At 36.4% G+C, this 17,642-nt stretch overlaps 1 protein-coding gene across 1 annotated transcript; it reads right to left on the bottom strand.

Annotated features, from left to right (window-relative positions):
- Window positions 1-331: 331 nt before the first annotated feature.
- On the bottom strand, window positions 332-16,332 carry ccz1 (CCZ1 homolog, vacuolar protein trafficking and biogenesis associated). Its single transcript, XM_079801089.1, has 17 exons — window positions 16,193-16,332; window positions 15,318-15,393; window positions 15,116-15,212; window positions 14,701-14,798; window positions 14,514-14,607; window positions 13,173-13,253; window positions 12,397-12,444; window positions 12,215-12,298; window positions 11,226-11,401; window positions 9,745-9,826; window positions 8,555-8,616; window positions 6,500-6,611; window positions 5,979-6,012; window positions 5,756-5,873; window positions 3,549-3,707; window positions 1,857-1,984; window positions 332-1,713 (listed from the first exon to the last, which is right to left on the bottom strand). Exons 2-17 carry the CDS (start codon window positions 15,329-15,331, stop codon window positions 1,658-1,660), a joined length of 1,443 nt encoding a protein of 480 aa, XP_079657215.1. The 5' UTR covers window positions 15,332-15,393; window positions 16,193-16,332; the 3' UTR covers window positions 332-1,657.
- Window positions 16,333-17,642: the final 1,310 nt, after the last annotated feature.

Genomic DNA, 17,642 nt, shown 5'->3' with positions numbered 1-17,642 from the left:
ACTTTTAGGTGGGTTGATGTTCCCTTTTAAAAATGCTCAAATAATGTCCAGTTTTTTACTTGGGATAGTAGTCTGTGATATTGAAAATGGTGAGAAGAATTATGAAATTTCAATGGTCTCAAACTTTTATCATAACCTTAAAAATAACTATATGGTGATATAAGATTTGTCATATCACCCACGCCTACTCTGCATGGGCTCTTAAATCAAGTGTACACTGCCCTTCCAAAGTTTGGGGACAATTAAATTTTTTTTTCTTCAAAGAAATTACTTTTCTTAAATTGATATTAATAAAAAATACTTTAAAGACTATAAAGACAACAAAAAATATGCTCCTGTTTTAAACTTTTTAATGCAAAGAATCCAGAAAGTTTCACAGTTTTCCCAAAAATATTAAGCAGCACAACTGTTTTAAACAGTGATAATAAGAAATGTTTTTGAGCACCAAATCAGCACATTAAAAAGATTTCTGAAGGATAATTCTAAAGATTTGTATTGCACATTTAAATGTTATCATTTCAAAATATAATTGGTTTGATTGCATTTCTGTATAAACGCAGCCTGGGTGAACATGAGACTTGACCCTCAAACTTTTGAACAGTAGTGTACATATGAAAATAAACTTCTTTTGCATGTTTCTAAATTTAATTGAGAGGTTTTACCTGTAGCTGCTCTGGTTTTGGTTCCAGCTGTTCTTCTCCATTAAGTTCCAAAAATAAATAAATAAATAAATCACACATGCTACATTGCTCTGTCCGTTATGATTTTGAATGATTCAGAATGCTAATCCTCTTGCTGAGGATAAAAGTCAAGGTGGATGACCCTGACCAGATGTTCGGATATAATCATACATTCTGGCTGTTTGTATGATGCAATTAGCACATAATTCTTCCCAAGCTATGTAAGGTAATATTTTTTCATCATAGAACATTAATTTTGCAGGCTAACTACTTATAAATCATCAAATTACTTGTGACACTAAATCATAAGTATAAAAATTATTATAAACCAGAATCAAGTACTTTTTAGGCTACATGAAAGCTGGAATAATAATAAATAAGGAAAATCTGGATCAGATATGTTTCATGCAACCCTCGTCTTAATCAGCATGAGGCAGTCAGAGGCGTGAAATCTATATCAAAACTTAAGTGTAACAGAAAAGTTATTCAAGATCATATAACAATTTTAACAGTGAAGTGTATTTGAACAAGAACAGCAACCTACATTTAATGAAATTGTAAATTTATTTTTAAGTAATGGGTGTTAAACCACAATAATGATGACATTTAAAATAAGAGAAAAAATATAGTTTGACAGATTCCCATTCTGAACTGCATCCTAATTGCATCTAAATGATAAAACAAATCTGAACAATGGGAATGAAACACAAAAGAGAGGATAGCTGATGGATACTTAAACATGACAATATGTACATACAAACAAATGAAAAGAGGTAATTACAGTAAAATTCAGATTTTATAATTAATTACAAGGAAGCAACCACATTTCAGTATAGATTAAATAAAAATCTAAAAAATTGCATGATGTGAAAAATCATTTTTACAATGCAATTATTGCATTACACTGATGCTGTCAGTAAAACCTGAACAGTTGACAGTTTTAGTGTAGTGAAGTAGTCCATGCCCATCATATCTCCTCAGTCCAAGAAAAAAATATTATTGAATTGTGTTGCACACAGCCTTTTCACTTCCTCTGTAACACAAACAGAAGTTTGATGAGCGTTTAGGTCAAGTTTTCAACACACTAACTTTTAAATGAACATAAAAAAAACAGTGATTAAACTAGTGAACTAGTAAACTTTAAACAATCTCACACCATTATATCACTTAGCATACCATTCACTTCAATGAGGTTGGCATTCTTCTGGTTCAAAATGACATACAGCTCCCTCTGATCAGACTTCTTTCCAACAACCCAGTAATCTGTCATCGCTTTAACAATGATTTCCTCGTCCTCATCCACCCTACAAAACATGCACAGACATTGGGTTTTATTCACTAACCGTACATATGCACACATTTTGCCTCCAGGGCAGGTTTGAAAACCACTGGACTAAACATGTAATACACATGTGCATGCCGTCACAGTTTTCACAGATTCACTTTCAATTTACACTAGATGATAACGGTATCGTTTTCAAAACTTGCACTTTGAAACCCATTTCAAAATTTTCATTCTCAGTCCACCAAAATGCCGTCGTCGTGTAAATGAGCGGCCAGAATGCATTGGAGGTTCTCTGTTTTCAGTTGTGAAAGCGGCCCCCAAGTTAATAACTAATGCTTTTTACAACGGAAACGAATCAATCAAAAACTTACTCAAGCTGGACAATGGCTTTCTTCAAGATCTGCTGTATAGCCAAAATATTTGTTGCCTTAATTTCCTATTATCACTGTGAAGCTGCTTTGAAACAATCTGTACTGTAAAAAGCGATATATAAATGAAGGTGACTAAAAAACAAAAATGTTTTGAGCAGCAAATCAATAGAATGATTTCTGAAGGATCACGTGACACTGAAAATAGATTCATGATGCTGAAAAATCACCTTTGTCAACACAGGAAATGTGCTTCATTACAATGAGGTTAAGAAAAAAAATGGTGTGCTTTTAGGGGGAAGTTCTTATGTGCGTACGAACACGATTAAACCATGGAATTATTAGTCATTGAGAGCCACTGTCTCAATAAACACTGAGGTGTATTTTCTGGTGAAATATTATTTGCGCCCATGTTAATTTTTTGCCCTATATTTATGCCTTGTACACACTGCACAAATTTTGCCATGATTTTCAGTCACCAACAGCTTTGTGGACATCGCTGTCTGTGAGACATTTATGGCGATTTTCCACTGCATGGATGGCTCATTACGAGGCAGCGCAACTATAAAAATTAATCTATAATTAATCCGCCCACTTTGAAGTGGTACTAAACTGCAGTGGAAAAGCAAACCGAGCCAAAGTTAAGCGAGCCGAGCAGTGTGAATTGCGTTTTAACTGGAAATTACATCGGTGATGACTTACAGCCAATGAGAGAGCAAGATACAGGGCGAGGGGAAGTTCAAGGGAGGAGTCATAGACCTGCAACAGAACATCAGCAAGTAACCAGTCTCCAACGTATTCTTCTTTTTCATTGCAAATCAGCGCACAGATAACTTGGATCGCAAGTTTCTTGCGGGCTATCATTTTAACAGGAAGAAATCCAGTCTTGCGCGAGAACTCCCATCTCATGCGTGATCTTACATTATTTTCTGTAACACTTCTCGCGTGTTTGGTTGTGAAATGTAGACCAGGCAGAGGTCTCAGCGATTCTTCCTATTGAAATGTTGTGTAATTTGTGACCCCCTGTTGCCGATCCGTCGTGTAATGTGCACAAAACAGCACCTAAATGGTACCCCAGACAGTTGTGTAGTGAGAAGAACAGCGAGCCGACGACTTTGAAAATCGTGCAGTGTGTACCCAGCATTATTACTAAATACCTTTACAAAATGCAATTCAAACATACAATGACTTCAATAAATCAATGGCACTGCTTACCGTGCAAAATCGCAGTTGATGTCTCCAAGGATTTTCATGAGGTCCGGGTGGACAGAGGTGAGGGACACACTGGCCGTCTTGCGCATGTGGATGGTGCTTTTCTCAGCCAAGTTCATGTGGTTGAAGTAGATGAATTTAAACTGAGGTTCCTTCTCTGGCCTGCAACAACAATTTTGAGAGGATTAATGAAGCTCAGTATTCTTAGTGCAACCCTCTTAGTGCAACATGCATGGAAGAATTAAAGCAGTTATGTTTCCTTAAAGTGTGATAAGTGGCATGTAAGTTGATATGAGGGATTGTACCACACAAAACAATACTGTGCACCACGCAGGGCTCAGGTAAGATAAGGACACACCGTTTAGATATGATTAATGGATAAGCTCCGGTAACTGCTACTGGAAGAGAGATGATACAGTAGAATGCATGAGAGTGAAAGCCGTGTCTATATTTCTGAATGGTTACCTGTGTCACAGGATGACCCAGTCATTTAAGATTGATGCATGTCCGAGCAGTGAAGCAGGACTCATTTGAAAGAGTTGCAATGACAGCTGAAGGGGGTGGATTCTGGAATCCACTGCCGCTTCAATGTATATCTTGTGAGTGATTATAATCAAGGTATTAATCAATATTTATCCTTCTACATATTAAATTATTTGAATGACTTATGAGACTTACTTACTTATAGAATTATATGTTGCTTATATATTTATTTTATATTATATTTTATAAATATATATTTTATTTATTTTATATCCAACCTTGAAGACGCTGTGTATCTATGCATGTCGGCTAGAATTCTTTGTTACAGATCAGTATTGGAGGTGGACAACTGACATCGGAGATTGACTGATTTTTTGTTCCAGACAAGCTGGCACCTAGAAACGCAGTTCTACGACCTGGAAGGTCACAACGTGCTTAAATCCGGGGTCCAAGTGTCTGCAGCGTGAACAATGGATAAACACCATATTGCCAAAAGTAACTTGCTTTGTGCACTGGTGTGCAGTCATGTTGAAACAGGAAGGGGCCATCCCCAAACTGCTCCCACAAAGTTGGGAGCATGAAATTGTCCAAAATGTGGTATGCTGAAGCATTAAGAGTTCCTTTCACTGGAACTAAGGGGCCAGGCCCAACCCCTGACAAACAATCCCACACCATAATCCCCCCTCCACCAAACTTTACCCTTGGAAAAATGCAGTCAGGCAAGTACCGTTCTCCTGGCAACTGCCAAACCATCCATCGGATTGCCAGAGCGTGATTCTTCACTCCAGAGAACACGTCTCTACTGCTCTAGAGTCCAGTGGCGGCGTGCTTTACACCACTGCATCCAATGATTTGCATTGCACTTGATGATGTAAGGCTTGGATGCAGCTGCTCGGCCATGGAAACCTATTCTATGACGCTCTCTATGCACTGTTCTTGAGCTAATCTGAAGGCCACACGAAGTTAGGGGCTATTGACTGTAAAGTTGGCATCAGCATGCGCTGACCCACGCTCTGTGATTTTACGTGGCCTACCACTTGTGGCTGAGTTACTGTTGAACCCAATTGCTTCCATTTTGTTATACCACTAACAGTTGACCGTGGAATATTTAATAGTGAGGAAATTTCAACAATGGACTTTCACAAATGTTTGTAGATGCAGTCTGCATGCCTAGGTGCTTGATTGTATACACCTGTAGCCACGAAAGTGATTGGAACACCTGAATTCAATGATTTAGAGGGGTGTCCCAATACGTTTGGCAATATGGTGTGTTTCTGCCTATCAGTCCATGTGTGGAAATTGACTTTGATTATTCATTTTCTCTTAGTCAGTGAGAATCATTTAACCCGAAGTAATGATGTAGCTAGACCTTGGAAAAGAATATAATTGTGGTGGAAAATTGTATGTATGGGAGCGTGGCCTAAGAACTCCTTGTGAGACCTAAAGCTGGCTTCTGCAGATGAAACCGCAAACTATTCTTCATTAAAATGTTATTCTATTTATTATACCTCCGACTCCGGGTCTTCATTCATTTAACTGTAAATTCCTCTACACAGCTCACCATACATATCAATAGTTTGAAGGGCTGCAAGCAATATTTTTAAACCAGATATAAAATGTCCCCACTATCTAACAGATGTTAATAAATAATAATAACTTATAAAGGTGAGTGTGTGTGGTTCAAGGGCTTTCAATGCCTTGAAGTAAAGCTCAGGAGTAGTACTGACCCTGATATCCTCCGGTTGACGTTGTACTGCTCACATATGTCAGATGCCAGTAGGGTGAGTTGGGGACCAACCAGGTTGTCTAATTGCTCACAAAACTCACGACTCAAATCCACTGCCGCTATGGGCACAGAAGAAAGAGTTACCATTTGACTTATTTCCTGATATGAGGTCAACCGTTAACAAGCACAAAAAATGAGTTAAAATAGCTTCAAAAGACACTTACCATTTACCATGAAGCATACAGCTGCACTCATTGCCTAGATAAGAAATAACATTTATGTAAAATGTGAACTTGCATTTTTCATTAAAGAACAGTGTATTTCCCTCTAGCAACAAAAATATTGACTATTGAACACTTACTGTTCAGATCTTCACAGAAAACCCATGACATTGGAGTCAATGTTGCTAGATTTTAACTTAAATTTACAAACATCACCTTTAATGAGAACGAGCAACTGAACAAATAAGCAAATATTTTGTCTCTCTTATTAGTTCAGTGTTTGTGTCAGTTTGCCCAGGTGTAATAAATGAATTAACAAAAACAACAATAATAGGTTAACATGTAATGTAATAATACATATTATTATTATTATTATATTAAATCATTTACAAAACCCAGTTTATTTATTTATTAATAATAAATAATTAAAAGCGTGGATGTTAGGTAATTAATCAAGATCATGATAAGTTCATTAATTCAATTACATAAAGAGTAACTAAGTTAAGTTTGAGTGTTTCTCTCACCTTGTAGACAATCAAATGTAGCTCCTCATAATTGTCCTCTGTGTTCACATATATCCTAGGAAATCTGAATTTTGCATCTGGATCTTTAAGATTTGCTGGTCCAGTTAAAAATCTGTTTTCATAACATAACATAAGACGTCAGTACAATTCTGAACATTTCACTTGTAATACAAATATTCACATGTAGTCCACAATCCACAAATATCTCTTTCAAATGATGAATAATCTGTGATTGTCTCCAAGGCCTCTGAATAAGTCACAGCTTTTGGTCCTAACAGTTGCTACCAGCAACACTGTCCTGTTAACGGGCCTCATGAGTCACAGCCAACCCTCTGAAGAGTGCTTTCTCATTACCCACATTACATACTATAGACACACCAACAAAGAAACTCTGAAAATTATTCATCAGTCACTCCTTGACCGATCTCAGGAGAATTATCTATAAATTAGGGCTGCAACGACGCGTCGACGTGAAATGCGTGCGTGAAATGCGTCGACGCGTCGGCGGCACATTATTTACATTCTAGAATGGAACAGAAGATCTAGAGTAATGGCAGCTTCTGCTCCCGGGCATAGTGAAAATGATCATTGATCATATAAAGCCAGACCGCGACATTCAAAAGTGTGGGAGTACTTTAAACAGAAGCCGAATAAAACTGTGCTTTGTTCGCTCTGTAATGCCGGTTTCACACTGCGCGCGGTGACAGAGCAGGAGCTGTGCGCGTGGAGAGCGGGAACTTTCACACTGCAGTCAGTGTTGCCAAGTCCGCTTTTTTCCGCGGAATTGGGCTACTTCTACACTGTTGCCGCGGGCTGTGTCTCATGTCCGCGGTTTGAAGCAAAAAAAACACACATATTTAACCCCCCGAACGCGATGTTTACCGGAGAACCTCCCCGAAACGCGATTGGGCTTGTTTTGGGCTAGTTTTGAGTGACGAATGGGTGGGTTTTGTTGTGTTTGCCAGTGTTCTCTCGCGCAGCTGAACGCGCCACGCGTGTATTGCAACAGACGGTCACATTTTCCTGGGTTCTTCTCATGGTTCTTCTCTGACCCCAGTACGTCTCGTGCCTTTATTTATTATGGGCTGCATATATCTCCTGTTAATGCGACCTGGTTCCGCTCTGTCCCAAACACATATGCATAATAACATGCTGTATATAGGTAGTTTGCATGATTAAAGTAACATTAAAGTTAAGATATGCCTCTAGCTTTAATCATTTAAATGTGTCTTTGAAGTTTGGGCAAAAACTTCTGGCAGCTTTAGTCGTTGTTTATGCACATGTATCTTCAAAATAGACGACTAGTTATACTATATTAAAACTATGCTGAAAGCTCCTGTATGTGAACCTTTTGCAGATAAATACAAGTGCATTTTCGTTTACTATTGACACAAATCAATAAGTAAATCATACTCGACTATTATAGTAAACAACTTTTCCTAATTAGGCCTACTCTGTATACATTTTATGATGAATAGTATCATTATATATTATGTTTAAAAAGCTTCTTGTGTTCATATATTTCATTATAAAATGGCATACTATGTACACTACCCTTCCTGAAATACAATTAATATTGTCATCATTCATTGATTTCATGTTAAAATAATATACAAATTCACTACCCTCTTTGAAATACAATAATCAGTAAAAAAGAATAATAAGATTAATCTGGAAAAATAATCGTTAGATTAGTCGACTAATCGAAAAAATAATCGTTAGATTAGTCGACAGAAAAAATAATCGTTAGTTGCAGCTCTACTATAAATCTTATTGCTATCAGTCGAACACGACCCCATTGTGCCATCATCCACTCGTTGAACAATCAGATGGGCATGTGTAAACTCTGTTGGGCTCATTGTTTTCTCTTTGCCACCAAAGCAATTAAATTACCCTTGTGCAATCTGATATGTAGCAGTGTTGGTTGATCTGTGTTGTCTTAGCGCTGCGCTTGGCTGCTTGTGTCCCCAAAGCATGGAGCCCAAGCAGACAGGCAGAAGGCCAAGAGCCTGCTGTTCTAGCCCTGAACTCAGGAGGAAATATTTGGATACTTGCCTCCCATAGTGCAACAGATTCCCAGCCACCTCTGGCCTGAGTGGAGAGTCTCTTCCTGCAAGCTGCCGAATGTTTACACACACACACACACACACACACACACACACACACACACACACACACACACACACACACACACACACACACACGCGCACACACGCGCACACACGCGCACACACGCGCACACACGCACACACACGCACACACACGCACACACACGCACACACACGCACACACACGCACACACGCACACACGCACACACACACAGAGAGAGAGAAAGAGATAATTAATTAACACAGCTGTAGACGGCACGTGACTTTGGAGTACATTCCAAAAATCATACAATGAATGATTACTGCATGACATCAGTTACATTGTATCCTCCTACTATATATTCAACAGAATTTTAGAATAGCTAAATAATTTCATACATAAGGTTAGTAGATTTACAACTCAGTATACATACAGTAAGGCACAAACGATTATACTAACAGGCCAGAGACAAGAAACATCAGTTGGATTTGCTGTAGTATCATGTGTGTGAATTTTTCAGATGTTTAATTTAATTATAAAATTAATTTAAATGCACACTATTGTCCAAGTAAGTTTGCAGGACAGGTTTAAAAAAAAAAGAGAAATGTATACTTTTATTCAGCATGGACATATTAAATTGAACAAAAGTGACAATAAAGACATTATCTTGTTACAAAAGCTATTGAAATTCAAATAAATGCTGTTCTTTTAAACTTCTAAAGGATCATGTGATAACAGGAATAAAATACATTTTAAAATATATTTATATAGAAAACTATGAATATAAAATTAATTAATATAAAATTGCAATTATATTTCAGAATATTACAGCTTTTACTTTGATTAAATAAATGCAGGCTTGGTGAGCATAATAGACTTTTCAAGCATAAAAGAAGTTGAGCCTAAACTTTTGAACAGTAGTGTATAACAATTCACACATATGATACTATTTGCGAATAAAATAACTTGATAAAAAGACAAACAGGAGGCAAACAACAAACAAATTTTTGTTTGTCAAAAAGACAAACAAATTATATTAAGATTACAATTTAGTTTTAACACATTGAAATGCACCCCTAGTGCCTACCGTATAAACAGTTTTAGACAATGTCGGGTTAAAAGGGAAACTAAAATGGCCTTTCTATCCATGTCTCACCTCAGGTTCAGTGTGCCGCGGGAACAGCGAGGTCGTCAGGTATTTGTAGAGAATGCGCATGTCGTCCTGCTCTAGACCACTCCTACAAAATACAGCACAGAAACGTAAGACTAAAACTCAGATATATTATAATTCTGTTTAAATATCTTATGTCTTACAAAACTTGGTATCTGGTAATACGTTATCAATGAGACGCTTTCACTTAAACTGGTAATAAGACAAACAACATTTAATAGGCTAAAAGACGGGCACTTCTGTGAAAGCAGTTTTTGAAAACAAGATATGAAAGTCATGATGTGAATTTAACAAAGAGGATTAAAAGTCATATTTTAAGTCTATCTGGATCCCTGTGCCAGACAGTTTGTGATTAAGAAGCTTTGGCTGTCCCTGCAGTCTCATCTCTTTCATACTTCATATCCTCTACAGCACTAAACCCTCATTCATGTCACACAATTGCTGTAGGACTGATGTTTATAAAGGTTTCAGGGAAAATTCTTTTTAAAGTAAAGGTATAGTCCACCTAAACAAATCTCAAATGTGTGATTTGAATACTGACATATTCAAATATGGCTCTTTTGTCCTTTTTAGTGCTTGACAGCCCCTTATCATGATCCACTTTCAATGTATGGAAAAGAGCAGCGTGAACATTCTGCTAAATATCCTCTTTTGTATTCCACAGAAGAAATAAAGTCATTTAGTTTTGGAACGATATAAGGGTGATTAAAAGAGGTTTTATTTTAGGGTGAAATATCCATTTAAAGTGCCCCTATTAAGCCATTTTAAAGGTTCCTAATTAGTTTTGGAGTTCTCCAACAATAGGTTTATATGTATCCAAGGTGACACTATGTATTTTTTCATAATATACATTATACGTCACCTAATTTCTCAAAGAATTGAAAATGGTTCGTTTGAAGATTCAGTCTCTCGAAACCCCTCCTTTCCGAGAGTCTACTCTGCTCTGATTGGTCAGGTGGCCAAATCTGTTGTGATTGGTCTACCGCTTACAGCACGTAATGGAAACTAAACGACTAATACCATATCTGAATTTCAGCTCTGGATGCTTCCTCAGCATTTGATACGCAGTGATACGAACGATGGTGTCGGTTTTTCCATATCAGTTCCAGCATGACCATCATTTTTTGAAGTGCATGCAAAGTGGATTCACAGAGCTGAATCAGAGCAGTGTTTGAGGACGGGTCAAAGTAGACGTTATTCGCCGAGAGCAAATGAAAACCACATGCTGGCATTATGCAAATGTGTTACATTGTTAAGTAGTTATGCAATTGGAGGTGAGACTGGAATTGCTGACCATTAATTTCAGCAGTTCAGAATCGATTCTTTCTTTTAGGAGAATAACTTTATTTGCTGTGCACTTTGATGTTTAAAACCTTGCAGACATTCTACATTCACAAACCATGAAAGGTAATATTTGAAAAAGCATAATAGGGGCACTTGTTTGGAGTGTATAGATTGACATTCACCAGATCAGCTGATCGTTGTACAGGAAGGCTGTGTATTTGACCAGACTCAGGCTCTCTTCTACTCTATTGACAAAAGATTGGATCTTCAGGTAGGTCATCTTGTCCAGAGGGAAAAAGCTGATTCCCCCAAACACATCCAGCAGGTCACACGACTGGAGATGAAGCGTCTGCAGGTACTAAGACAGAGAAGACAACCACAAATTACATTTTTTTTTTTATGTAATTAAAAAAAAAAAAAAATTACTGTATATAATTAATGTATAATTCCATAATTACCAGATAAAAGAAAAAAACAGTATAGATAAGAACAGTACAGTATCAGGTCCAAAAGAAACTGTACAACAACTCTATGACCGCAAACATGGATGAAATTACCAAAGCGTCCCTGATAAGGCTGACGTAATGTAATCTGACAACTTGACGTGCTGAGATGCAACTCTGGTGTGACTTTGCACAGCAGTCAGTGACATTTAACCTAAGGCACAAATTGCACTTTCACTGAGAGCTTCAGGGCACAGCATGGGTTAGGGAGGGGTGACGCGGAGGGTTTCCCTTGACCCAAGCTGAATTATTTAGACAGGTGAGTAAGCATGATGCCCTCAGCAAGGAAATCTGAACCGAAGAACTAATAAGACAAACATGGACAAATGAGATTGTTGGGCCTCCTGTTCATATATATTATATGCCTTGCATTGTCCATTTGCAAATATGTTGAATCTGACACCAGAAATAAAGCATCACACATCCGCAAAATTTTGAACTATTGCAGATTTTCTCTTTGCTTATCTGCAGGAATTTTATTTTAAAAGTCAAATTATCAGTGATGTCCTTGCGAAGTCTAGCAAACAAGCTCACATGGCAGGACAACAGTATGACTATAAAGAAACTAAAGAGCACAAAAATTGATGGTTGTCCCTTTTAAGAGGTACATACCGTCTACCTTTTATCTGATTGAAGGATTGAGTTCTCTTAATTAATACTTTATTTACCCTGTAAAAGAACTTTTCAAGCTTTTGGGTAAGCAGTTCTACTCCACCAGCCTCAAATGCCCTGCTGAATGTGCCGTTGAAGAGCTAAAGATCAACAACAAAAAACTGTTAGAAACATCCACTGTTTGCATTAAAGAGAAAGCAACAAAAAAAAAGTGATTAATAGATTGAACAGTGTTTACCTTATACATGCTGTAGCACTGTTGTAATACAGACCCATAAACTGAATCCTAGAAAACAAAAGACGGGAACAACTTAGTCTACACTACAACAAAGTCTAAAAGAACAACGTAAAATGTAGTCAGTACGATTTTTTCAATGTTTTCAATGAAAGAAATCTCTTATACTCACCAATGCAGCATTTATTTAATTAATAATACAGTGAAATATAACTGTGAAATATTCTACATTTTAAAAACGTAAATTCATATTTTAGTTAATTGTAAGCTGAATATTCAGTAGCCACTCTCTCTAATTTGCTTCTAATAGGCTCTATATGTATGTTTAAAACAGTTGATTTTTTTTTATTCAATGTATTGTTTCTCTCTTTTTCATTTGCATTTAGTGTAATATCTTAATACAAAAAGCTCTTCTATGGACAGGTGTTGCAAATTAGCCTTTGGCTATAAACACTTTGATACTGGCATGGGATTGCATAAAGAAGATTATCTATGTTTACTGTATCTGTCCCTATTAAAATAAACTATAAATAAATAAAATATTTGAAGAAACCATGATACAATTAAGTTTTGTGATTAATAGAAAAATCAAACAGCATTTATTTGCAATTGTTTTTTTTTAACAATGTAAAGGTATTTAATGTCACTTTAGATCAGTTGTGTGCATCCTTGATGAATAAAAGTTTTATTTTTTTTAAATACTGACTCTAGTCTAAACATTAATCTTTTTAATGTGAGTTACAATGGTGTGTGTAACTAACATTCCACATATTACTTACAATAATCTCTTCCTCTTGGTATTCTACAGTGGGTGGTTTACCATCTTTGTTGGGTTTTTCCACCATTGGATTCCGTACAACCTTGACAGAGGAATTCAAAAGCTGCTTAATACATACTTCAGCTGCACTGTGTCAGGCTAGTTTGATTTTATTCCAAGTTCTTTTGTTTGGCTTTTAAATTGAAACTAAATCCAGTAGCAGTTTTATCATTAAGTGACATGGCACAGAAGCCAATGGCACATGACGCTATGCTTATTGGCACATCCGGTCTTCTTTGGCATGTGCCACTGACATAGTTGCAAAACACTGACACAGCGGAACATGTCGCAGTATGCATGTTGTGACACCTCCGGTAGTGACAGACAAATGAGTTGAGTAGCTACTGATGTAATTTTGACAAAATCCTAAATACATAGCCTAATTTAGTGATATTTTAACACTGGCCAGCACAAGAACTCAATTTCTTGAAAAACATTTGTTACGCATCCAAAAATTGACTATTTATACAAATGCAAAAAAATGTGCTCAGTGCATTAGTCACGCAGGACCTTCCTCAGTATAGCTTCAATATTTTAAAAAATTATTTTATGTAATAAATCAAATCTATTTTTGTTGTACAAATTAACTCAGCAATGTAATAAATCATGTTTGACAGAAAATTATTAATTAAATAAAAAATATATATATATTCTGCAGTTAAGTGCATGTGTTACATAATCTGCATTAGACTCCGGCAGACAGATGCAGGTGTTATACTGGAGGTGCCACAACATAAAGAGACAAGTTAGTTTTAGTGACACATACCACTATCCATTGGCACATGCTGTACATGCAAGTGGGTAGTGGCATGTGTCACTAAAACTTGTGATGTGCCAATAGATTTGCTGTTTAACATGATTAATTACATTGTGGAATTAATTACAACAAAAATGAGTTTAATTTATTACATAATTCCATAAAAAAAAGTTAGATGAGAATCTTGCGCTGGCCAGTGTTACACTTACACTGACACCTACCATCATGCCTGCAGCATCATGCAAAAATAAAGGTTTACAGTAATTTGTTATTCGTAGTGACCCATAATAGATTTATTTCATGTCCTTCCTAGAATTATCAAAATTACATCAGTATAGCTGCTCAACTCATCTGTCAGTCACTACTGGAGCTGTCACAACATAATGCGACTTGTTCCGCGACTCAGTGTTAGTGATTTGCGACTATGTCAGTGACACATGTCACAAGTTTTAAGTGACACATCACTTGGCTTTTGTGCGTCAGATGCCATGTCACTCAATATTAAAACCACCTCTCGCTAAATCTCTACAACACTGATAGATGTACCATAACCATCCAGAAATGATCCTCCGGCTCATGGAAAAACTGTCTGTTCTTCTGAGTGTGGAGGGATTTGGCTGGTTTGGTTGGACAGAAGGTTCTGTAAATAAGAAAATCTCTGTCAATCATGTCTGCCTTTCATTTAATAAAAGTTGTTCACCACTCTTCATGGCATTATTAGTAAAGTGCTAACCTGGTGAACTGAACGATGGCCTCACAGAGTCCAACATTGCGAATCTTTTCGTTCTTCTCTATTTCGATGGGGTGGTAAAACAAAATTTTCTTTTCCTCCTACAAAGCACAATAACAGCTCTATAAACATATGATTAACATATAATAACCAAAACATGACTTCTACCTTTTCACTTTTCAGATAACTCAAGCCCAAATGCATTTTGTAAACATTTGCTGTGGTCAATTTGAATTATCTTGAGTACGTGTGTAATGATTTAAACTTTTAAAAGGATTTTAAATGTGTTACACTGAGATGAGAACATTACACTTTTACGCTTTCTGTGGCCTCAGATTCTATATCAGCCTAACTGTGAAGAATAAAACAACACTATGCAGAAGAGTTATGCAAAAACAATATTGTTTAGACTACTTACCTCCCCCTCACGTGGTCCAAACTTAGGGTTATAGATGAAAAAACTGAGCAAAGATGGTGTGTACTGTTTCTCTTGCATTCCAGATGCCATTCTTGGGCTTATGAGAAGATGATATAAGGCAGGAATAGAAAGCAGATCATTAACACACCATGTCGAATAATTCCTATTTAGACCCTAATGACAGTACCATTGATGAAAATACCTGATCATCAGCATTAGTGTGGTCTGAGTCTACGGTTCCCGCTTTTTTCATTGACTATGGAGTGCATGCCTTTGACCTGTAAACAGAACACACTTTATTGAGGTGGTCATCCACATCCACTCCAAAGGAACATATAATATATGCGGAAAATGTATGTTCATGGAAATCCTTAATGTAATATTTTTAGACATGTACCATGTTATTCTTTACATGTACCATGGAGCTTTTGGACCAGAGTTTAATTTAATTAAAACTATATAAATAATTAATGATCTAGTTTAGGTTTGTTGTGATTAAGAAAAGCAATTCAACTGTGAAGAACTGCCCTTTTTTCCTACATTTTGAAAAAATAAACTGCTGCTGACAAGAAAGTTAGTTGCTTCTTAGACGAATGAACGAGAAACAGACAAAGAATTATTACGCAAAACGTTACATGATTTTCATAACTGAGGCAAAAAGGAAACCAAAAGCATCTCACTTTCCGTGGAGAGAGTGAAGGTGAAAGAATTTAGCCAATTCCTTACAATATTTTTAGACAATATTACTTTTTACATGTACCTTGGACAAAGGTTGAATTTAAACTATTTTTTTTAACAATATGTAATTTAATTATTTAGTTTAAGATTGTTTGAAAAGCGAATAAACTGCCCTTTTCTTTTCTACTTTTTTAAAACTGCTGCTGACAAGGAAGTTAGCTGCTAGAAACATGAATTTACAAATAAACAAAAGGAATCAAAAGCATTTCATTTTCCTTGGAGAATGACGGTGTCAGACAAATTAGCACATTACTTGCAAGCTAGCTGGTTAGCTGCAGTATTAATCCTGTTTCAAAAGCGACAACTATCACAAAGGGTGTTCGGCCAATTTGTGCTTACCTTTTACAGCATGACAACTGAAACAAAGTGCTTAATTTGCTATTTCATGAGGAAAAGCAGAGCTGAGATCAGTGGAAAAGATGTACTTCCTGCTCTTGGCAGTCGCCTGTGTGTTACAGTTTGATCCGCTCGGGTAGACTACATCCGCTGTGCAAACATAGTTCCGTATAACAATTAGTCCTGTGACTCAGTTTTTACCCCATTAAAACGTTTTGAATAGTTGGCCTACTTAAGAAAAGTGTTATAAAATCATTTAGACTCACATAAGATGGAGACTCTAGTAATGCCATAGTTCTGTCATAGACATGTTCCTTTTTTGAGTGTCTTCTGAAAGTTATCTTTCTTTTCTTTTTTTTATCAGAAATAATATTTTTTATATATTAACGGAAAGCATTATATCAGGAGTGGTGAAAGTCGATCCTGGAGAGCCACAGTCCTGCATAGTTTTGCTTCAACCCTTATCAAACACACCTGAACAAGCTAATCATGGTCTGAAGGGTTACTAGAAAGTTACAGGCAGGTGAGTTTTATCAGGGTTAGAGTTGAACTCTGCAGGACTGAGGCTCTCCATCATAATATTATGGTCTCACACAAATATTTTGCCCAGTGTTTCAGTTGGCTTAAAAGAGCCTTGATGGCACTTTTTATATATATATATATATATATATATATATATATATATATATATATATATATATATATATATATATATATATATATATATATATATATATATATATATATATATATATATATATATATATATATATATATATATATATATATATATATATATATATATATAATTATTATTATTATTACTTTTTTTTTTTTTTTTTGCAGGATTTTAAAAGCTTATTTTGTCAAAACATTACACACAATTCAAACATCCACAAACACAAGTAGCTGAACACCTCAGCTCTTTTGCCAAACAAAACACTTCATTCAAAAATTTGACACCGTATGGCAAGCAGATGGTTCATACAATCTGATTCTGTTTGAACTACTGACACAACGAAAGCGTGATTTAAAACACACACAGACAAAATCTCTTATTAGCCTATAGCTGGATCTAGCCAAAGCACTTCGTCCACATCACAGGCTATGTCCTCTCTTGCAAGAGAGCAAGGGAAGAATCTTCTTGAATGGTGAATCCATCCTTTCACAGACCCTGCATCAATTAGGTAACAGGCCTTCAAGGCTTTAATGAGGGGTATCCTGACATATAGGGCTGGAGATAATAAACCTTTCACCACCATACCGGGGGAAAAATAACCCTTCCTTGATGGGGTTAAATGATGGGTTCTGTGTGCAGTGCACAATACTTAAGTGTACATTACTTACCTGCACAAATTCATGCTGCAGTTTTTTAAAATCTCTTTAAAAAAGGGCACTCAGTAGAGTTGTTTCATCTGTATGTGATGTATTTAAGGATTCACCCCAGTCTGAG

Source organism: Gobio gobio (genome assembly GCF_949357685.1).
Source record: "Gobio gobio genome assembly, chromosome: 20".
NCBI classification, from domain to species: domain Eukaryota; kingdom Metazoa; phylum Chordata; class Actinopteri; order Cypriniformes; family Gobionidae; genus Gobio; species Gobio gobio.
The sequence above is the reverse complement of the archived record's forward strand: the minus strand, read 5'-3'. Positions and strand labels throughout refer to the sequence as shown.